This window comes from Labeo rohita, unplaced genomic scaffold (assembly GCF_022985175.1).
Source record: "Labeo rohita strain BAU-BD-2019 unplaced genomic scaffold, IGBB_LRoh.1.0 scaffold_73, whole genome shotgun sequence".
Taxonomy (NCBI): Eukaryota; Metazoa; Chordata; class Actinopteri; order Cypriniformes; family Cyprinidae; genus Labeo; species Labeo rohita.
Window position 1 is genome coordinate 727,167 of NW_026129667.1, and position 23,232 is coordinate 750,398.

The 23,232-nt window shown below is 36.1% G+C and overlaps 2 protein-coding genes across 2 annotated transcripts in view; one reads left to right on the forward strand and one right to left on the reverse strand.

The window, feature by feature from the left end:
• The window catches only part of ankrd6b (ankyrin repeat domain 6b), a 32,463-nt gene extending 15,785 nt beyond the window's left edge, over positions 1–16,678 (forward strand). Inside the window, exons 3-16 of the mRNA XM_051104501.1 lie at positions 1,327–1,425; positions 2,709–2,807; positions 4,132–4,230; positions 5,526–5,624; positions 5,722–5,820; positions 5,939–6,037; positions 6,319–6,396; positions 9,447–9,545; positions 11,202–11,321; positions 11,534–11,695; positions 12,159–12,311; positions 12,666–12,779; positions 12,945–13,248; positions 15,376–16,678. Of these exons, the coding sequence (XP_050960458.1) occupies positions 1,327–1,425; positions 2,709–2,807; positions 4,132–4,230; positions 5,526–5,624; positions 5,722–5,820; positions 5,939–6,037; positions 6,319–6,396; positions 9,447–9,545; positions 11,202–11,321; positions 11,534–11,695; positions 12,159–12,311; positions 12,666–12,779; positions 12,945–13,248; positions 15,376–15,851 (2,100 nt within the window). The 3' untranslated portion in view covers positions 15,852–16,678. The remainder of the gene's footprint in view (positions 1–1,326; positions 1,426–2,708; positions 2,808–4,131; positions 4,231–5,525; positions 5,625–5,721; positions 5,821–5,938; positions 6,038–6,318; positions 6,397–9,446; positions 9,546–11,201; positions 11,322–11,533; positions 11,696–12,158; positions 12,312–12,665; positions 12,780–12,944; positions 13,249–15,375) is intronic.
• A 3,601-nt stretch (positions 16,679–20,279) lies between these two features.
• Positions 20,280–23,100, reverse strand: lyrm2 (LYR motif containing 2). Its single transcript, XM_051104466.1, has 3 exons — positions 22,982–23,100; positions 22,578–22,718; positions 20,280–20,682 (listed from the first exon to the last, which is right to left on the reverse strand). Exons 1-3 carry the CDS (start codon positions 23,024–23,026, stop codon positions 20,602–20,604), a joined length of 267 nt encoding a protein of 88 aa, XP_050960423.1. The 5' UTR covers positions 23,027–23,100; the 3' UTR covers positions 20,280–20,601.
• Between the last annotated feature and the right edge of the window lie 132 nt (positions 23,101–23,232).

The following is a 23,232-nucleotide window of genomic DNA, read 5'->3' on the forward strand; positions in this document are numbered from 1 at the left end:
TTTTATAAACACTTGAATGTGGGTAAGTTTCGTAAATAATAATAAAAAAGAAATAAATAAACAACATTTTTAACAAAAAGCTGAAAAAAGACTATGAATTTGATTCAGAATGATAATCAAAACGTAGATGGAGTCGATCAACACCCCAAAGCTTGACAGTCATTATTACCTCTTCATGTGTCGACATTTTATTCTATAACATTACAGTTTTAATGCTGTTTTTTTGACTGATGATTGTGTTAAAAACGTGTGGAAGCAACTGTTGTTTCAGTTTCTTCTTCGCTTGTGTTTTGGAAATTCTGTAAAGAAGATAATAGCGCCCCCTACCGTATAACAATGAAAACTTGGATTCTCAGAGAACAATATTGCTCAAATATATTTTAAATATATTAAATATATTAAATGTCATTTTAAGTATATTTCTGAGAAGTAGAAGTAGACTGAAAGTATACTTTCCAATTTTTTAATCTAAAAGAAGAATTCTAATAGAACACTTAATTAAACTTTTTTGTAACATCTTAATGACGTTTTAGATTTTTTCCTTTTGGCATCTTCATTTTTTTAAGCCCCTATATGGTTCAGCTCCAGAGATATTGGAATTAAATTGTACACATTTTCAGTGGTCCAAAACCAAATGTGGGTCACTTTGCATACAGATGATACTTCTTTTCTTTTAAAGAGAAATGTCTGAAGAACAAATAATGTTGAAACTAGAAATAATGATAAAACTCAAGAAGTTACAGGCATGCGAACTTTGGGTAAAAAAACCCACTAGTAACAAAATTAAAGCTTTGAGCCAGGGACCTCTGGTTGAGTTGACACAGAATGACCCATTTGGTAAAAAAAGCTCAATTTTGCCCCTAACAGAGGACACTTACATTATATTATATCTAATACCTGGAGTAATGTATGTTCCATTACCACTATAAATACAGCAGCCGCAACACACCTTGTGAAATAGGCAGCCTGGCATGAGTGCTGTCTGTTATGTAAGTCACAGCTCTGTGATTATTTCTGTTTGTGACATGGTTTCTTGGCTGATGTAGCATAAGGCTGATCCTCTGGGAGATTAGTCAATGGCTAAAACTGTAGAAAAGAGGACTGATGTTTACCCTGCTTGCTATTACATGTATCGCAATTTATTTACTCATTATGTAAATGGATTATTTGGATTCATGACAGACGTCTGCAGAGTTACACAGAGCTTTGCTTCACGGTCTCGCTTGCTGTTTGGTCATTTGTTTTGTCCCACACATGCTCACTGGCTCACTTTTCATTCAGCCTGTGTTTGTTTCAGTGCCTGACTGTGTGTCTGTTTGCTTGCAGAACGGCAGAACACCTCTGCATTTGGCTGCCTATAAGGGCCACATTGCTGTTGTGAGGATTCTTCTGGCGGCTGGTTGTGACCTGGATATTCAGGATGATGTGAGTATTTACATGTTTGTAGCCTTATCACTTCTGAGCAAAAATCACATAGACCTGTTATCATAAAAACAATCATTGGCATTCACACTGTAAGCCTTAGTGCTCAAGTTTGAGTTCATAAGGGGGAACAGCTTAGATGGTATTTCAGTACTGCCACGCACCTTGTCAAAGAAGCAAGTTCCGTGTACAACTGTTAGCGCAAGCTAGATTAAAGTGATTCTAAGTTAAAAAAAGTTACTAAGTTAAAAAAGTGAAAAAGCATAATAGCACCCCTTTAAATATTTACAATACAACCCTCTTTTGCTTGTATAGGGCTGTCACCATAATACTTATGAATCCCTTCACTGACTACTTTCACAGACAGTGACACAAAAAAGTCACTGTGATTTGAGCGCTCAGACTGCAAAACATCACACCTGTATCTAATTTAGGACCACATATGAAAGTGGCTCAAAGCAGATTTAAAAGCATCAGATTCCATGTGGTTTGTGCTGTTTTTTTCATAAGAGCAAAAAATTTAAGGCAACTAAAGAGTCATAAAAGTCTGTGTAGATTTAAAAGAATAATTCACCAGGAAATGTAAATTTAGTCACACAGTTATGCACACATATGACTTTATTCTGTGAAACACACAAAGAGAAGTTTTAAAGAAACTCAAGACAGGACATAAAAGGACTGTAACTCATTCATTTTATGTCAAGTCAGAAGACAAATGAGGAACAGACCACAGCACAGGTCTTTTGAAACTGATATTTGTGGTATTTTTTGTTCAGCTCGTGTCTCTACCTTTAGGGCAGGTGATATTTTACAATACAAACTGAAATTTGTTTCCATGAAGCTTATCTGTGTTTGGGCAACCATGCCATTTTTGTAGTTTATTTTGTTTTCTACACCAGAGAAACAATCATGATTTTACAGAAGCCAGCATCGTCCTTTATTGCGCTACAGAAAACTGAAAACAGAGAAATGTTGATCTTAAACAGTGTTTCCTGCACTGCTGTTCTGAATCTGCAGTGCACAGCAAACAAAATCATGTTTATACAGCATCATTTTTAATCAAGCAGATGCAGATCTGTTGCTGTTATGACCAAAATACAGAAATCTGTATGAAGGCCTGTCGAAAAAATATTTCTAAACTTTTGTTCTACCTTGTTTTCCTTGAATGGTAGATGCCTTTGCAACATGGCTTAAATACTTAGTACATATGAAACACACTATGCAGTCATGGCAGAATCAACACAGGCTGACTGATGTTTCAGATATATATTTTTTCTTCCTATCAGGGTGACCAGACGGCCTTACACAGAGCAGCTGTGGTGGGAAACGGTGATGTCATTTCAGCTCTCATTCAGGAAGGATGTGCACTAGATAGACAAGACAAGGTAAATAATATCTCTCATTCACTTATGCTAGAAAAAGAGTTACTGTTGCAGGACTGTTGCATTGATCTGTTTACATAGAGCTCACTGCTGACATGTATATTTGTAAAGGATAATGTGCAGTCATTTGGCTGAAATATTAACTTGGACAGCATGAAAAGGACCCTACTTTTTACACAGTCTGCTTGTCGAGTAAATAAATGGACATGAAATATTGTTTTAAGTATAAGTTCAAATTAAAGTTCAAGTAGTTTTATTATGTAAGAGGTGTGGTGTGATACGAGAGACATCACAGGAATGTTGGAAATCGCTTTCCTGTGACCACAAGCAGTTGTACAATTAAGCAGTTTTTATTATTTTTGCCCGTTTTCCACATTCTGTCTGCAATCCTATTGCAAGATTTTCCCCAGTTACAAAAAACTGTGCATTCCTTAAAACTGTAGCAGTGAAAGTGACATCATTTGGTGTTTTTGTACTGTTGACTGTAGCCGTTAAGCTCAGTTATTCAACACTTTTACTAAAGTTATTGTTGAAAAAATTCAACACTTTTACTAAAGTTATTGTTGAAAAATTTTTGGAGAAAAAGAATATATCAGTATCTATAAACTATTTGGTCCCAAGCCTCTAGCAAGTGATAGTTTAATTTAGGCATAATTTGCAACCCTGTTACTAACTCTAGTTAATTTAATGAATTAAAAAATGTTATCTGTGTAAATTCAAACTCAAATAATGAACTTGATAATAATGGACTTTGAGGTTGTAATCAAGAATAGAGCTAGTTTTTACATAAATTTAAAACCAGAATATATATGTGACCCTGGAGCACAAAACCAGTCTTGTGTGTTTGTAGCAATAGCCAAAAATACATTGTATGGGTCAAAATTATTGATTTTCCTTTTATGCCAAAATCATCAGGATATTAATTAAAGATCATATTTCATGAAGATATTTTGTAAATTTCCTACTGTAAATATATCAAAACTTAATTTCTGACTAGTAATATGCATTGCTAAGAACTTCATTTAGACAAATTTAAAGGTGATTTTCTCAATATTTAGATTTTTTTGCACCCTCAAATTCCAGATATTCAAATAATTATATCTCTGCCAAATATTGTCCTAATCTAACAAACCATACATCAATGGAAAGCGTATTTATTCAGCTATTAGATAATGTATAAATCACAATTTAAAACAATTTACCCTTATGAGACACATAAATGGGTGTGTGTACATTAATTTCTCTTTCTCTTTACTTTGTCTTTATTGTGAACCACCATTGTTTGGTTCGCATTTGAAATGAGTGTTTTTGTTTTTTTTACTTTTAGGATGGAAACACCGCATTACATGAGGCTGCATGGCATGGCTTTAGTCAGTCGGTCAAACTGCTGGTGAAGGCTGGAGCCAACGTTCATGCTAAAAACAAGGTAAAAGCCGCTGCCGCAGCAAAAACCGTCTCAACACAGAATTACTTGCATTTATAATCAATCTCAAAATAAGGGGGGGGGGGGATAAAAGGTGGTGCTTTTTTTTATTTTGGCTTTCCAGTTGACCCTACTAGTGTTTGACTGATTTTAATACAATCTTCAATATGTGCAAACGCACAAATAATGCACAGATAATGTTGTTTAGAGGTACTTGAGGCTTATAAATGTTACATAATTTGTCTCATGCAGCTTTATTTTGTTGCAGTAAAGCAAATGCAATCCCTTGAGTCCTGACTAGTCATGATTCACAATGCAGCACAGGCTTAAGTGCCTTACTGCTATAATAAAACAATCAGCAGTGTTGGGGAAAGATACTTTTAAAAGTAATGCATTACAATGTTGCATTACTTCCTAAGAATTAAACTAGTTACTTGTTATGCATTACTTCTTAAATCGGTGCAGGGCTTGCTTGTTTGTTTTTAATATAAAAAGTTATATTTTTGGCAAACATAAAAGCCCTTTTACACCAAAAGTGAAATGAATAAGCCTCAGGCTGAAGGAAAAGTAAATCCATGTCTGTACAGTAGAATGTACGAGAAGAAAGTTCAACACTCTTTAACAATAAAATAAAAGAAGCACAAATGTTTATCTAGAGTAATTTTTGCTTATTAGTATGATTGGATTGGATCGTCAAAGGTCAGAATCAAAAACATTGGTTAATAAAATGAGATTAAATGCATTAAATTAAATTAAACGGATATTGCAGGTTTGTGTCTGGATATTCTGAGTTTGCATTTCTCTGTTTTTATTCATTTTGAGGAATACTGAATCTGTTTTGTTTTGGGTTTTTTGAGAGTGAGATTAATTAACGCACACATTTATTCTAGAACTAAAGTAACATCTTACTCCCGATTTCTCTTAACATAGCGACAGGAGAGCTGTCAGTCAAAAAACTGACTGACGTTACTTAGTTGAAAAAGTAACTCAGATATTTTATTATAAATTTAAAAAGTAATGTGTTACTTTACTAGTTACTTGAAAAAAGTAATCTGATTACATAACTCACATTTTTTGTAATGACAATCAGTACATCATTAAAAAATAAAGCATGTCAGTGTGATTATTTTTTTCACTCATGAAGAGCCATTCCTTTATCAGAAGTTCTAGGCCTCACGTGTAAGATCAGTACTTACATATAGTGAACAGGTCACTATATTCAGGACTGCATCTGGATCTGTTTTACAATGTGGAATAATTCTCTTTTATTGGAGATCAGCTCATGTAATCTCTCTCAGGCAGGAAACACAGCTCTTCATCTGGCGTGTCAGAACGGTCATGCTCAAAGCTCTAAAGTCCTGCTGCTGGGCGGCTCTCGTCCCGACAGTAAAAACAGCGTAAGTACTCTCAAACTCTGCTTTCTGTTTATTTGATTCATACGTCACTCTCTTTTCTTTTTGCCATTTAAATAAAATGTTGATGTTGTTTGTTTAGGTAGGTGACACGTGTCTGCATGTGTCTGCACGATACAACCATGTGAGTGTGATCCGAGCGCTTCTGGGGGCCATCTGCTCAGTGACTGAAAGAAATCATGTAAGGACTTGAAATATTGTTAAAACAGCATTTTGCTGATCTTTAAGTAAACTGTAATTATGACCATCCTGGAGGTGTTTCTGATTCATTCTGATTCTCGATCTCCTCTGATGTTCAGGCAGGAGACACAGCTTTGCATATTGCAGCTGCTCTGAATCACAGGAAGACTGTACGCATGTTACTGGAGACTGGGGCCGACAGCCGCGTCAGAAACAATGTGAGCACCTTCAGAAATATTGCATGAGTTTAGAGAAGCCCTGAAATGTACTTTACACTGATACTTCAACACAAATGCTTCTACATATGAATACATGGGTACAGTTTCATGAAATGTGTCTGAGTATAATTCATGATGCAACAGAAGGTTGCATTCTTAGCTGAATATTACTGAGCAAATTAGGTAAGCTGTCTAGCTGTCTGTTAATTGGCATGTGGCAGAAATGACTCATTTAACTGTGTGTGCACATGATTCTTCTGTGTGTATTTTTTTGGGTGAAGGCTGGAGAGACGGCCCTCGATCAGGCTCGTGAAAATGATAATCCTGAAGTGGCACTGCTGCTCACCAAAGCTCCACAGGTAATAAAACACACATACGGTGCTGCTCGAAAGTTTGTGAACCCTTTAGAATTCTCTGTGTTTCTGCATAAATATGACCAAAAAGTTAGATTTTCACACGAGTTTGAAAATTGACAAAGAGAACCCAATTATGAGATGAAAATATATACTTTGTCATTTATTTATTTATGAAAAATTATCCAGCGTTAAATATTTGTGAGCTGCAAAAGTATGTGAATCTCTAGGATTAGCAGTTAATTTGAAGGTGAAATTAGAGTCTGTCTGTTCAGAAGTGTTTTCCGTCAATAGGATGACAATTAGGTGTCAGTTTATGCCCTGTTTTATTTAAAGAACAGGGATCTATTAAAGTCTGATCATGTTTGTAAAAGTGAATCATGGCACAAACAAAGGAGATCTCTGAGGCCCTCAGAAAAAGAGTTGTTGTTGCTCATCAGGCTTTAAAAGGTTACAAAACCATCTCTAAAGAGTTTGGACTTCATAAATCCACAGTCAGACAGATTGTGTACAAATAGAGGAAATTCTAGACCACAGTTACCCTCCCCAGAAGTGTTCGACCAAAAATATCACTCCAAAGCAAGATGTATAATAGTTTCTGAGGTTGCAAAAAACCCTAAGATAACTTCTGAGCAACTAAAGATCTTTCTCACATTGGTTAATGTTGAAGTTCATGAGTCCATCATCAGGAGAACAATGAACAACCGTGGTGTGCATGGCGGGGTTGCAAGGAGAAAGCCATAACTCTCCAAAAAACACTGCTGCCTGTCTGCAGTTTGATAAAGATCATGTGGACAAGCCAGCAGGCTATTGGAGAAATGTTTTGTGGACGGATGAGACCAAACTATAATTTTTGGTTTAAATAAATAGTGTTATGTTTGGAGAAAGAAAAACACTGTATTCCAGCATAAGAAGAACCTTGTCCCGCCTGTGAAACATGGTGGTGGTAGTATCATGGTTTGGGCCTGTTTTGCTGCATCTGGACCAGAACAACTTGCCATCATTGATGGAACAATAAATTCTGAATTATACCAGCAAATTCTAAAGGAAAATGTCAGGAAATCTGTCCATGAACTTAAATCTAAAGAGAAAGTGTGTCATGCAGCAAGACAACGACTCCAAGCGCACAAGTCATTCTACCAAAAAATGGTTTAACAAGAACAAAGGTTATGTTTTGGAACAGCCGAGTCAAAGTCTGGACCTTAATCCAATTAAAATATTGTGGAAGGACCTGAAGCAAGCTGTTCTTAGGAGGAAACCCATCAACATCACATGGTGAAAAAAGTGTTTCTGTATTAAAGAATGGGCTAAAATTCCTTCTCAAATTTTTCTCAATAACTAAATGACAAAGTATATATTTGTCTTGTTTGTTTGATTGGATTCTCTTTGTCAACTTTAAGGACTTGTGTGAAAATCTGATGATGTTTTGGTCATATTTATGCAGAAATATAGAAAATTCTAAAGGGTTCACAAAGTTTCAAGCAGCACTGTATCTACGAGCAATCGACATGAAGAGGTCTTTAATTTTTTTTCTGTAGTGTTTTCATTATTTGCTTAACAACAACATTCAGATTGTACCAAATATTATATACAGATAATATCGGATTCAGAATTTGAAACTAGGGGTGTACGATATATATCGTCTGCGATAATATTTAACGAAATTTGACATTATCAAGTATTTTGCAAAAGCCAAACAAAACACCTAGATAGTGCAGTGCATTCACGCATTACGTGAATTTAGACTAGTGCACATACGCATTAACAGTGTGTGCTTTCACTGCATGATTCAGTCTATTAAAATACATTTAAGAATGATCACAAATTGAAGACATGGGAACAGAAAGTGTATAGATTTATTCCACGCAAGAGTGCTGTTTTCTTCTCCAAACATTACCATCATTACAAATGTGATATTGATTTTTTACAAGTTTAATACATGAAAATTAAGAGACTTATTTTTTAGACACCATATTGTTTTTGCTCTATTTCGCCAACAAAAATCATGCCAAACACAGCCACAGCACTGTTTTGCATCTCTGAGCAATGTGACAGTGTTTCGTTCCTGAATGATTCAACCGTTTAAATGATTCGGTTCAATCACAATGACACCTACTGGCGGTAGGTGGCTACTCAACGTTTTATGTTTAAAATTTAAAAACATATTTATGCATTTGTAACTGCAGGTTAAATGCATTCATGACCTGCATTAAACAGTGTGTAAATACATTTAAATGCCACTTATGATGTATCTTCTGTGTTTTCTCTGCATTGCAAAGACAAATTTTGTTGATACTGATTTCATTTGCTTGGTAACATCTCGGAAGATAATGCACACTTTTAGAAAAAACCTTTAAAAAAAACCTTTAAAACCTTTTTAAAGGTTAAAATGTCCATAAAAAGGTTAAAATCAATTTAGACTTATTGGAAAAGATTAATTTCTATTAGTGTGAACTGACCACCACACAAAATATGAAGAATATCAAAAAATTTAGGAGTCAGCTGTTCATGGTAGTTCTTAAGATACCAGCACAATAAAACACTCAGCAAAATATTGTCTAATTATTATTATCGATAAAATTTCAGAAAATATCAAAATATTGTTATTTGTCAATATTGCACACCCCTATCTGAAACACATTTGACTCCAATCATATGCAAAAATAATTATAATAATAATAATATGTAGCAAGATTCAATCTGTGCCAGATGAACAACATAATTCAAAACCATTTAAAGGGATAGTTCAACCAATATAGAAAATTGTCATCATTTACTCACCTTTTTGTTATTCCAAATCTATTAATTTTAAAGAATACTATAGTCAGTGACATTTGATGGAGTCCAACACAATAATAGACCCTACTGATTTCAATTACATGGTCAAAAATGTCCTTTCACTGTAAGAAAGTAAGTCATACAGGTTTGAAAGATGTAAGGTTGGCTAAATGATGACAGAATTTTCAGTTTCGCGTGAACTTTCCCTTTAACATGCGACAAATTACAGCTTTAAATTTAGCTGAGTGAAGAATTAAGACTACAGTATTTACATGCAGAGCTTCACTCGAGGACGCACTGTGAGGAAGAGGAGGGATAGGATGAAGACAGAGGGTCGAGCACAGTCCGTTCCACGTGACGAGATGCTGCCGAGAAAGGTAAAGGAGCAAACCTACACTCTCGCAGACACAATCAGTACTGAATGAGCAGCTGTAAAAGAGGCAGATGTTCAAACATGCTGTCACTAAATGTTATGTAAGCAATACGTCATGACAGGTCGATAATTATTAAACATTCAAACTCCCACAGTAATATGACTGAAATATTAGACATATTTCAGACAATTATTAAAGAAGTCCACTTCCAGAACAAAAATTTACAGATAATGTACTCACCCCCTTGTCCTCCAAGATGTTCATGTCTTTCTTTCTTCAGTCATAAAGAAATTATGTTTTTTGAGGAAAACATTTCAGGATTTTTCTCCATATAATGGACTAATATGGTGCCCCGATTTTGAACTTCCAAAATGCAGTTTAAGTGCGGCTTCAAACAGTCCTAAATGCGGTTGTAAACAATCTCAGCTGAGGAAGAAGGGTCTTATCGAGCAAAACGATCATTATTTTCATTAAAAAAATACAATTTATATACTTTTTAATCTCAAACGCTCGTCTTGTCTCTCCCTGAACTCTGTGTATTCTGGTTCAAGACAGTTAGGGTATGTCGAAAAACTCCAATTTTTTCTCCCTCAACTTCAAAAATCATTTCAAATTCATCCTACATCACTGCAGAAGTGCCGACCCAGCCAAAGTGAACATGCAAAGAAGATCAAACACCCTTAACAAAAAAGGTAAAACTGCGATATAGGATGATTTTTGAAGTTGAGGGAGAAAATACGAGAAAATACCTTCTTGAGCCAGAACACACAGAGTTCAGCGAGAGCAAGATAAGACGAGCGTTTGACATTAAAACGTATGTAAACTGTATTCTTTTTATTAAAATAACCGATCGTTACACTAGATAAGACCCTTCTTTCTCAGCTGGGATCATTTACAACTGCATTTGGGATCATCTGAAGCCGCATTTAAACTGCATTTTGGAAGTTCAAACTCGGGGCACCATATCAGTCCATTATATGGAGAAAAATGCAGAGATGTTTTCCTCAAAAAACATAATTTCTTTACGACTGAAGAAAGAAAGACATGAACATCTTGGATGACAAGGGGGTGAGTACATTACATGTGAATCTTTGTTTTGGAAGTGGACTTCTCCTTTCAGAGCTGGGCGTGAAAACTTTTTGAATTTGAAGATCAGGATAAATGTAACTTATTTTGTTTTCTGGGAAACATGTAAGTATCTTCTGTAGCTTCTGAAGGGCATTACTAAATGACAAAAACATGATATTTAGGCAAAATAAGAAAAATGTACACATCTTCATTCTGTTCAGAAGTTTTTAGCCCCAGCTCTTAACACATTGTGTTTGCTTCTGGAGCATCAGTGAGCACTGTGAATACTTGCATATGAGTCAGTTGTCCTCAGTGTTAAAAGATAAATTCAGGTAAAAATCATTCAGGTAACAACACAATATTAAAAATCAAGTGTATGTAAACTTTTGAATGGGGTCATTTAAAAATAAAATCAACTATTATTTTCTTTTGACTATATGTAAACATCTTTGAAGAATGTGAAGAATGTGAAGTGATTTTAAATATTTGTTTAATTTTAGGCCTTTAGCTAACAATGTTTAGTACTCTCAGGCCTGCATAATTACCGTGATTAAATCTGCTTTGTGTGGCTTTACTCCCGTGTTTGTGCAGGACAGTGCATCTCCTGCGAATGACACTCATGGAAGTGAAAATTCTCTACGCCGGAATGAGAGTGTGTGTGTCACAGAGGCACGTCCAAACAAAAACAGTGAGAAGAAAGTCAAAGAGAGGGTATGTCATGCATGCATTTTCTAGTTTAGAGAATAATGTATAATCAACTAGGTGTAATATGGGATTTATATCATATGTGAAGTGCAGAGTCTTATGGCACACTGTCTGCGTTTATATTGCAGTAAGGATAGAATGTAAATACGTAAGTAGTCTCCTTACAAGTGCTGCTTCCAGCAACTGTGGCATCGCTTTCTTGTGGGTTTTTTTTGCAGCTATCGTCATCAGATGCCCTCATTCGAAGACAAAATAAACCCAGTGATCATAAAAAGAAGAGTAAACCAGAGAGATCATTGGCTGTTCCTCCTCCTCCTCATAACTACAAGGCGTACCAGCTCTATACTCTCTACAGAGGCAAAGATGGCAAGATCATGCAGGCGAGGAACCAGTTTCACCATCAGATTAAACTGATTTATTTCTCAATTAGCACTCTATTGAAAATCACTTTTATTAGTTTGAATCAGTTAATAGACAGTTAATAGATTACAGCTAATAATTGCAATTAATTAAAGACATTTTTAAAAGTTTATCCCAAATTCCCCTACTTTGGAATTTTTAAATATATTTAGTAATTGTTTTTGTTGTTGTTGTTGTTGTTGTTGTTGTTTTTAAGGAAAATTTACTTTATACTTTTGAAGTTTCATTTGTTAGATTAATTTATTTATATGTACAATTCTTTAAAGAAAGAAACACCGTCCTTAATAGTGCTGTCACTTTTTTAAGTAGTTTGTCTGTTGGCCAGTATTTTCTCCAAAAGGTGAAAAATGGCAAATATCTCATGCAGTAAATAGCTATTTTAATTTATTATTGATTCTTGAATATATGTAATTTCCATTACAGGCCCCAGTGAATGGCTGCAGGTGTGAACCTCTCATTAACAAACTGGAGAATCAGCTCATGGCTACGAAAGAGGAAATGCAGTCAGAGATTCACACTGTACAAGAGCTCATGAACAGCAAGATGGGCCAAATGGAGCGCAAGAACAAACATCAGGTGCAAAACACCTAGACTTTATGAAACCAACATAAACATCTGAGCTTAATCTGAAAATAATAATCAATGGGTCCTCATTAAGGGGCCAAGCACTGTAATGCAACTTTTCAAACATGTTTAAAGCCACCAGTGGATCTATTTTACATTATGACAAAACTTTTGATTTGTCAAAACATTTCCCAGATTCAAACTATTTAAACAAATTCAGCCCATAATTTCAATTGCTAATGGCCAATCCTTGTGCTGCATGCACCTATGTGTATTTATCTGTTTGAACTTTCATTGGCCGTTCTATTGAGTGTTTTATGTACATAGCCTATGATGTTTTTTTGACTATTATGTTTGCAATTTCAGATCAGAGCTCTAGATAAGATCACGTTAGAGAGAGTGTCTGCTGAGAGGATTGAATGTTTACATCGCATTGACAAGCGAGCCATACAAGAACGCTTGGAAGGAGAAAAAAGACAGGTAATATTAACCAAATTTTTTTTTTTACAGATAATCACATTTTCATAATTTCCATTTTACATGCATGTGAAACATAGAGTGCTGTCTTTGTCTAGATGTAAAAGGAATAATATCTAGCTTTTAGTGGTCATGGGATAGTCTTTGAATTACTGTCTTTGTAAGCAGACATCAGTAGTCAACGATCTCAAGAACTGGTGCCTTTCTAAGATCCAAAGTTTGGAGACACGACTTTCTGGCGATCGCAGCACCACCAAGTTACAGCGCTCCTCATCCCTCACCGACACGCATTCAGATTGTGATCCCCATTCCTACACAGCTGTATTGGATACATCTGGTACCAAAGCATGTTACTCTCCATCAACAAATCAACCAGAGGCGAAAGATGGAAGAGAGACTGGAGCGGCGTCCACGAGTCCTGAGGATGGATCAGCCGGTTACTATGTGATTGAGGTGGACCGCGTCTCACCGGGTATGATCCTCATGACTAGATGGATGAATGAACAGTCACACACACACAAATTCAGCTGTGTTTCTTACTGTTATACACACACAGATGAGCAAAACAGATTTTCTGGCTCATCTCACACAGACAGCACTGCATGCAGCATTAATGGTTTTCTTGTGCTTGTCCTCATTTGGATATAGGCTTACGTAAATGTTATGTAACATATACAGTTGAGGTCAAACGTTTACATACACCTTGCAGAATCTGCAAAATGTTTATTATCTTATCAAAATAAGAGGGATCATACAAAATGCATGTCATTTTTATTTAGTTCTGACCTGAATAAGATATTTAACATAAAAGATGTTTACATATAGTCCAAAGAGAAAATAATAGTTGAATTTATAAAGGACAACTGAGAGACTCATATGCAACTATTACAGAAGGATTAAACACTCACGATGCATCGTCAGGAGTGTAAACTTTTGAACAGAATAAAGATGTGTACATTTTTCCTATTTAGCCCAAATATCATATTTTTTCATTTAGTACTGCCCTTTATAAGCTACAGAAGATACTTTCCCAGAAGTTTCCCAGAAGACAAAATAAGTTACATTTATCCTGATCTTCAAATTCAAAAAGTTTTCACCCCCTATTATTTTCTCTTGTGGACTATATGTAAACATCTTTTATGTGAAATATCTTATTCAGGTCAGAACTAATTAAAAAAAATGACTAAATGCATTTTCGTATGATCCCTCTTATTTTGATAAGATAAACATTTTGCACATTCTGCAAGGTATATGTAAACTTTTGACCTCAACTGTATGTGTAATGTACTGTTATTAGAAGTAAAACAATACAAAATTGAACATCTTTACACACATATGGAGGGATACAGCAGACAAAATTTATTTCATGAATAAGTATATTTTCATAGCATTTGTATTATACATATATAATGAGCTGTTGCAAATGTTGAAATTAAATATATTTAATTATGTCATATATCACCATTAAACATCAACACAGGGTTTTGTTTGTTTGTTTTTCTTAAGGATGTCTCTCCAAGATCTTTAAAAATAGATTGTATTAGTTTTTACATTAAGTAAGGGATAACCAATGGGTAGGTGTGCATTGCACAATTTTAATGCACATCGTAGAGGCAAAGGACCACCTGATGCACAGCAGGTCATTCGATCTAGCATTTTGCCCACATAGAAGGAATAGCTGACCCAAAAATGAAAATTACTGAACATTGACTTATCCTCAGGCCATTCAAGATGTAGATAAGTTTGGTTCTTAATCAGATTTTGAGAACTGTATCATTGCTCACAAATGAATTCTCTGCAATGAATGGGTGCCGTCAGAATAAGAGTACAAACAGCTGATAAAAACATCACAATAATGCACAAGTAATCCACACCACTCCAGTCCATCAATTAATGTCTTGTGAAGCCAAACTCTGTAAGAAACAAATCCATCATTAAGGCATTTTAATCTCAAACTGTTGCTTCTGGCTAAAATTTGAGTCTGTTATTCGTAATAAAGCTTCCTCTAGTGAAAAAGTCATCTGTTGTCCTCTCACATCATAATTCGCCCACGTATTTGTTTTGGACTGTTTTGAACAGAACTTGATCTGTGCATATTTCTCTCCTTATTCAGAGGAGATGACAGTTTTCTACTGGAGACAGCAATACTTTAGATAGAAGACTCGTGTATTAGCCACAAGCAGAAGTTTGAAGTTAAAAACATCTTAATGATGGATTCATTTCTTACAAACACAAAGCTTTTGGCTTCACAAGATGTTAATTGGTGGACTGGAGTGATGTGGTTTACTTGTGGATTATTGTGATGTTTTTATCAGCTGTTTGGATTCTCATTTTGACGGCACCCATTTACTGCAGAGGATCCATTGGTGAGCAAGTGATAAAATGCTACATTTCTCCAAATTAATTCTAACATTTGAATTAATGTGTGTGAGAATTGTGTCTGTGCAGTGTCCCTCTACTATAGTGAAGCTGTGAGTTTAATTACTTGCAATTAAATAGTAAAGCTAATTAATTACTAAAAGTCAGGCCATAGTAAAAAGATTAATATTATTTAACAACTGTGGCGGATGCCTTCTCAAGCTGCTCTCTGTCTTTTCAGATAAGCAGTCTTCGCAGAATCAATCTGCTCCCCAGTCTCCTTGTATAGTTCGACCTAAACAACGATCCCGGGCCTGTAGTGACCCTCACAGAGCGCCAGAAGAGCCTCAGGATTTGAGTCTGGAGCTGAGACCTGTCCCCGATCAGTGCTCCGAGCACAGGAACCTCAAAAGACGCTCCCAGCAAAGAACAAAGAGCAAACAGAACACTCAAACCACGACAAGTTCAGGAGACCCGCACACGGCCGAGGCTTCCTTCGCCCAGGAGCGGGAAAACATGCACGCGTTGGAGGTTACGCAGTACTTTTTTGAGGCAGTGACTCTGCAGATGGAGCGCTGGTATGAACGCAAGATCGAAGAAGCACGCTGGCAAGCTAACCAGAGAGCCCAGGCTGACAGAGCCGCTCTGCTGGACAGAATAAGCTACCTTGAGGATGAACTCAGACTGCTGAGAACTAACAAACAGGAGGAGAGCTAGTACATAAGATACCACTGGCGTAGCAGACACTGTAACTTCTGGATGCATTAGTGAAGTTCGATAGAGCAGCTAACACGTGAAGATAACACTGCAGTAGCAAACGTCAGGAGAAGTAACATTTAAACAGATTTAGAGCTGAAACATACTCTAACGCAAACGCTTCAAGCTACACGAGTTTGATTTCATTTGCCATTACGCAGTTCATAACAGAGGGCAAACGCATTCTTAGCGCTGTTACAGGAAGCGCTATAGTGGGCATTAGCATAAACCGTCTGCTGAGGTTTGTTGCCGCCAGAGTAACACAAGAATGCACTTTATGTACAGCGGAACTGAACGGAATGTCAGAGTCCTGTTCAAAAATTCAAAAATTTGTGTCTGTGCTTGCATACATGCATGGGTTGTGTATCTGACTTTACAGACGTAACATCATGACAAACCGTCACTGCCAAAGGTCTGTTCAAACTCCAGGTTTTAACCACTTTGATAATGCACTACAAAGATAAGTCTGTTTTATTGTAAAAGCAAATTCAAAGAACAAAAACGTCACATATACTGTAGAATTTAAAAGTGTCTAAATCATGCCGCTACTTTGGAGGTTTGCCAGATCAAAACCAGTGAACACTGAAACACTGACAAATAAAAGTAACAAAATCCATCACAAGAAGTGCTGTGATATAAGCAAGTATTAGTTTATTTTGTAACATCTTTGTATATGGACTTTTTTGCACAAAATGAAATGTCTTAACCTGTGATGTTTAATTGAGAACTTTGATGTAGTTTGTAGGGTGGGTATAAAAACATTCAATTAAATAAGTGTTTGTAACAGATTTACACGTGTGAATGTTTCATTTGGTAGATAAGACATCAAACTTAACAGTTCTTAATCATTCGTTTAACAAAATTCACAACACATGGGCAGGGAAAAGTCTGTCCCTTTCTGTGTTTTGAGGCTGGTGTTGTGTTGAGGTTAAAATCTATACTGAGATGTCGAGGCAGCAAAAAATGACACGTTACACATTCTGCTATGAAAAGCCCACTTTATACCACCCAGTCAAATATGAATGTCATTTCACATTGACGTTAAAGATTCACAAATGCTGGTTCATTTTACCACTGTGCACTTGAACTTATCCTCACACTGCTCCATGAAGACCGATCTATTATGTGTAGATGGAGTACTGTTGAAATGATCAAGAAAGTAAAAAATAATCATGTTCGCTATGATTTCAAACTGCTGTTTAAAGTTACCCTGACGTCAGTGCCAGTGGATATTGATGTTGCTGAATTATGTTGTCAAGGTGGTTTTGATGCATGTTTTAACAAATGTTAACAATTAATATGTAATAACCATGTTTTGTTTTTTATATACATGTTCCACTACCACAGTAATTGTTTACAGCTGCTTCAAAGGGAACATTATTATATACTGTCATAAAGCTGTGTGATCTGTCACAAATTAATGTTTAATAAACTACATCTTTGTAAATTAGTTGAAAAAAAAAATGTCCATCTATCATCTCTGGCTGAAAACAATTTTTTTGTTATTCAAATGGCCATAAAGTCCAGTTTGTCTTTATAACGTCACATATTACAAGAGTGAAATTTGTATCATTACATACAGGTCCTTCTCAAAAAATTAGCATATTGTGATAAAGTTCATTATTTTCTGTAATGTACTGATAAACATTAGACTTTCATATATTTTAGATTCATTACACACAACTGAAGTAGTTCAAGCCTTTTATTGTTTTAATATTGATGATTTTGGCATACAGCTCATGAAAACCCAAAATTCCTATCTCAAAAAATTAGCATATCATGAAAAGGTTCTCTAAACGAGCTATTAACCTAATCATCTGAATCAACTAATTAACTCTAAACACCTGCAAAAGACTCCTGAGGCTTTTAAAAACTCCCAGCCTGGTTCATTACTCAAAACCGCAATCATGGGTAAGACTGCCGACCTGACTGCTGTCCAGAAGGCCATCATTGACACCCTCAAGCAAGAGGGTAAGACACAGAAAGAAATTTCTGAACGAATAGGCTGTTCCCAGAGTGCTGTATCAAGGCACCTCAGTGGGAAGTCTGTGGGAAGGAAAAAGTGTGGCAGAAAACGCTGCACAACGAGAAGAGGTGACCGGACCCTGAGGAAGATTGTGGAGAAGGACCGATTCCAGACCTTGGGGGACCTGCGGAAGCAGTGGACTGAGTCTGGAGTAGAAACATCCAGAGCCACCGTGTACAGGCGTGTGCAGGAAATGGGCTACAGGTGCCGCATTCCCCAGGTCAAGCCACTTTTGAACCAGAAACAGCGGCAGAAGCGCCTGACCTGGGCTACAGAGAAGCAGCACTGGACTGTTGCTCAGTGGTCCAAAGTACTTTTTTCGGATGAAAGCAAATTTTGCATGTCATTCGGAAATCAAGGTGCCAGAGTCTGGAGGAAGACTGGGGAGAGGGAAATGCCAAAATGCCTGAAGTACAGTGTCAAGTACCCACAGTCAGTGATGGTCTGGGGTGCCATGTCAGCTGCTGGTGTTGGTCCACTGTATTTTATCAAGGGCAGGGTCAATGCAGCTAGCTATCAGGAGATTTTGGAGCACTTCATGCTTCCATCTGCTGAAAAGCTTTATGGAGATGAAGATTTCATTTTTCAGCACGACCTGGCACCTGCTCACAGTGCCAAAACCACTGGTAAATGGTTTACTGACCATGGTATTACTGTGCTCAATTGGCTTGCCAACTCTCCTGACCTGAACCCCATAGAGAATCTGTGGGATATTGTGAAGAGAAAGTTGAGAGACGCAAGACCCAACACTCTGGATGAGCTTAAGGCCGCTATCGAAGCATCCTGGGCCTCCATAACACCTCAGCAGTGCCACAGGCTGATTGCCTCCATGCCACGCCGCATTGAAGCAGTCATTTCTGCAAAAGGATTCCCGACCAAGTATTGAGTGCATAACTGAACATAATTATTTGAAGGTTGACTGTTTATTAAAAACACTTTTCTTTTATTGGTCGGATGAAATATGCTAATTTTTTGAGATAGGAATTTTGGGTTTTCATGAGCTGTATGCCAAAATCATCAATATTAAAACAATAAAAGGCTTGAACTACTTCAGTTGTGTGTAATGAATCTAAAATATATGAAAGTCTAATGTTTATCAGTACATTACAGAAAATAATGAACTTTATCACAATATGCTAATTTTTTGAGAAGGACCTGTATGTGACCCTGGCCCACAAAACCAGTCTTAAGTAGCACAGGTATATTTGTAATAATGATCAATTTTTCTTTTAAGCCAAAAATCATTAGGATATTAAGTAAAGTACTACTGTTTTAAGTACCACTGTAAATATATCAAAACTTAATTTTTGATTAGTAATATGCATTGCTAAGAACTTCATTTGGACAATTTTAAAGGTGATTTACTCAATTTTACTCAAATTTAGATTTTTTTGCACTTTGAGATTCCAGATTTTTAAATAGTTATATCTTGGCCAATTATGATATTCTAACAAACCATACATCAATTGAATCTATTGTAGTTTGATAATATACAGTTACATATTTAACAGAAGCTGCACTGGTACTTCATATACAAGATAACAATGGTTAACATTTTGCACATTTTCCATCAGCAAATGCAGCTATAAAATAAGTCCTCTCCTCTTGTGCCATAATGCTTCACTGTAAGGATGTTGTGCTCTGCGGCAGACTGTAACGTCCTTACGGCATCTCTGTTCTTTAGGTTATTTGAGAGACATGACCGTTTGCACAGATTTACGGTTTCATATTTTTCCACAGCTTGTAATGATGGATTTTAAAAACAGCTTTGAGGTAGAAAAACACTTTGTATCATGCCATGACAGGTACTGGATCATGGTTTCGGATCAATGAGGTTGGTTCACCGGTTTTCACAAGGTAGCGTTAGCTGGAATAATAATGCAGAAACTAAATGCAGATATCACAGACATTTCATAAGTAATTATGACTCAGAAAAGTTAATGTATTTGGCGTTTATTAATATTTGGCAAAGTAAAAGAATGCGCACTCATGCATTATAAATATATATACACAATAAAATGTCAGATTTTCTTTCAACATTACAGTGTGCTTTTTTTAAAAGGATAATTCATCCAAAAATGGCAATTCTGTCATCAGGTATTCACACTTGCGTCATTCCAAACCCATAAGTAACACAAATGAAGATATTTTAACGAAACCTGAGATTTCTGTTCCTCAATTTAAAATTCAATCGCTCCCAACACGGACACATTAAAACATTAATACTGACAGACAAGGTCTTCTGAACAGACACAGTGCTTTATAACATTTATATTCACATATAAACCAAAAAGGTTTGTTCTCATGTATTACGAGATATTAGTTCTTGTTTTTACCATATTTGATGTGCTCTATGTATACAAGTTGATCAATGTTTATGTGGAAAAAATAAGTCTAAATTAAAACTGTTCTCATATGAATTGTGCCTCCTCAGGAGCCTTGGATAGAAGTTGTTTTGTACTTTTTAAAGCATGAAAGTTTCGGGTGTGTGGACTTTTAATGGAGAGACACAAGATTACAAACATCACTTGTATTACGATGAATGAAAGTCTCATGAGTTTGAAACGACATGAGAGTGAATAACTGATGACAGAGTTATCATTTCTGTCTGAACTATCCTTTTAATAAATGTGAACATCTCAGTTCCATTTCCAAATAAACTCAGAATTGGCAGTCTGTGGTGTTCTAGCATCCAGCCAACGCGAGAGATCTTCTCAAATCCTCCAGATGATTGTTTGCTTGAGTGATCATCATGCGAATCACATCCTGAGGAGGAAAACCATGCAAAATTTACAATGCATATAAATGGGAAATGTTGTAAGTAGGGCTCACACTCCCAGACATTCACTGCGACAAAGCAAACTAACATCATTCATTTTAGATGAGAGCTGGCAATTTCTGACTACATTGCAACAAATGCTGTTGGTTGTTGGAGTGAGAAGCAAAGCAGTGGCGTGACTACCTACGGGAGCGCAGAAAAAGTGACTCACTACCTAGTACACTTAGATACTGTGGCAGAGTAAGACCACCAACTAGAAACCAACAGCTCAGAGACCTACTGATCACCAACAAAAAGGGTCCAAAAAGGTCAACTGTCTATCACAGTGATGTGTGAGGCACAACCAACAACAGTCACTTTCAACCCAAGCAGCTTTCTGCTGCTTAACATGCCCCATTTTGCATGACTTTTTCATGATTTTGTCTGCAAAAACTGCAAAAACTGTTTACCACAGTTCACCCAAAATAATAATTTGCTGAAAACATATCCCCCTCAGTCCATCCAACCCTAGTGAAAAATAAATATACTAAAATGTATTTAAAATACATTTATTGCATGCTATGTATATTACAAATACATTTACATATTATGTAAATAATTAAAATACTCTACAACTATACTTTTAGTACACTAAAGTGGTATACTTAAAGTAATTAGTAACACCTAATTTTTACTTGATGCACTAATTGTGTGGAAGTAGTGCTGAAGTCCAACTAAAGGTACACTTAAGTATATGTGACCCTGGACCACAAAACCAGTCTTAAATCGCTGGGGATTATTTGTAGCAATAGCCAAAAAATACATTGTATGGGTCAAAATGATTGATTTTTCTTTTATGGCAAAAATCATTAGGAAATTAAGTAAAGATCATGTTCCATTAAGATATTTTGTAAAATGCCTACTGTAAATGTATGAAAACTTAATTTTTGATTAGTAATATACTATTGTTAAGAACATTATTTGAAGAACTTTAAAGGTGATTTTCTCAATATTTAGATTTTTTTGCACCCTCAGATTCCTGATTTTTAAATAGTTGTATCTCGGCCAAATATTGTCCTATTCTAACAAACTATACATCAATAAAAAGATTTATTTATTTATTTATTAAAAGCTTATTTATTCAGCTTTCATATGATGTATAAAGCTGTAGAAAACAAATAAATAAATAAATAAATCACCCTTACGACTGGTTTTGTGATCCAGGGTCACATATTTGATTGTGCTAAAGTGGAACTATTGCAAGTACACATCTGGTACACTTTAATTTTTTTTTTTGCATTTAAAGACCAATAATATTTAAAGATCACACAATCCTCATCAATAGTGACATTAAAACACATTTTAGGTTTAATATTAAGAAACGTGCATTGTCCACAAGTAGTACTCCAAATAAAGTTTAATTACAATTTTTATATCATCAAGTCCCAAGCGATATGTCAGTAAATATGTTAATAGACTTGAACTATACTTAGGATAAAATGAATGCATTTTAAATCTATTACTTTTTTAACTAGGGAAGATACAGAGCGTTTGCTTCTTTTATAAGTAAAAAGTTGGAGAAATGTAGCTTTCCTTCACTTGCTTACCCATGGATCCTCTGCAGGCAATGGGCGCAAAACAGCACAAAAATCCACAAGTAACCCACACCACTCCAGTCCATCAATTAACATCTTATGAAGCTAAATCCTGCATCATTAAGGCATTTTAACTTTAAATGAGCCAAAATACAAGTCCATAATATCACTTCATCCAGTCAAAAGTGTTATGTTTTTATGTTTGGACTCTCATTCTGACGGCACCCGTTCGCTGCAGAGGATGCATTGGTGTGCAAGTGATGTAATGCTACATTTACAAGTTGCTAATCAGAAGAAAATGAGCCCACCTGGTCTGTTTCGCTCTTGTTCCTCTTGAACTCTTCTCTGGCCCACCCTCTTAAATAACTGCGATCAGACTCGTTCGGTATTTTGCGGATGGTTCGGAGCAGATCTCTGTAAACACCCAGAACCTTCTGCCTCTGCAAAAACTGACCACAACATATGAAAACTCACTTGACTATAACAGCTACAGATGGCCGTACACCACATGACGCATTCTCAATTGCTGGTCTATATATTAATGCATCGAACACATGTCTTTAAACACTATGTCAAGCTTTCAAAACCCTGCGTTCAGCTCCATTCACCTGAGCTTCGTCCAGTTTTTGAACGCAAGAACGCGCACTACCAGCACTGTGGTGAAACTCGTCATGATCTACACACACGCTCAGAGAGATTTCGTGACTTTTACCTGTTTGAGACTCAGAGCTGCCGGTGGTAATCGGGACACTGCCATGTTGAGGAACAAAGGGGGCGGGGCTCACCGGTTTAGACATTGTTTTCTGTTTTTTTTATTGGTCAGAATCGGTGACGTCGCAATGTTCTTCGTCTTTTTCTTGGTCTCTATTTTGAGACGGACTGACTGCCTTTGTTGCATATCGCCACCTACTTGAATAATATCGAACTGTATTTATATTTTAACTCACATGTTATAAAAGCTCA

Coding starts and splice junctions, on each gene's coding strand:
- lyrm2 (XM_051104466.1), bottom strand. CDS start 23,026: ATGGCAGTGTCCCGATTACCACCGGCAGCTCTGAGTCTCAAACAG. Junction 22,719..22,981: donor CAGCTCTGAGTCTCAAACAG/GTAAAAGTCACG, acceptor TGTTGTGGTCAG/TTTTTGCAGAGGCAGAAGGT. Junction 20,683..22,577: donor ACAAGAGCGAAACAGACCAG/GTGGGCTCATTT, acceptor TTTCCTCCTCAG/GATGTGATTCGCATGATGAT.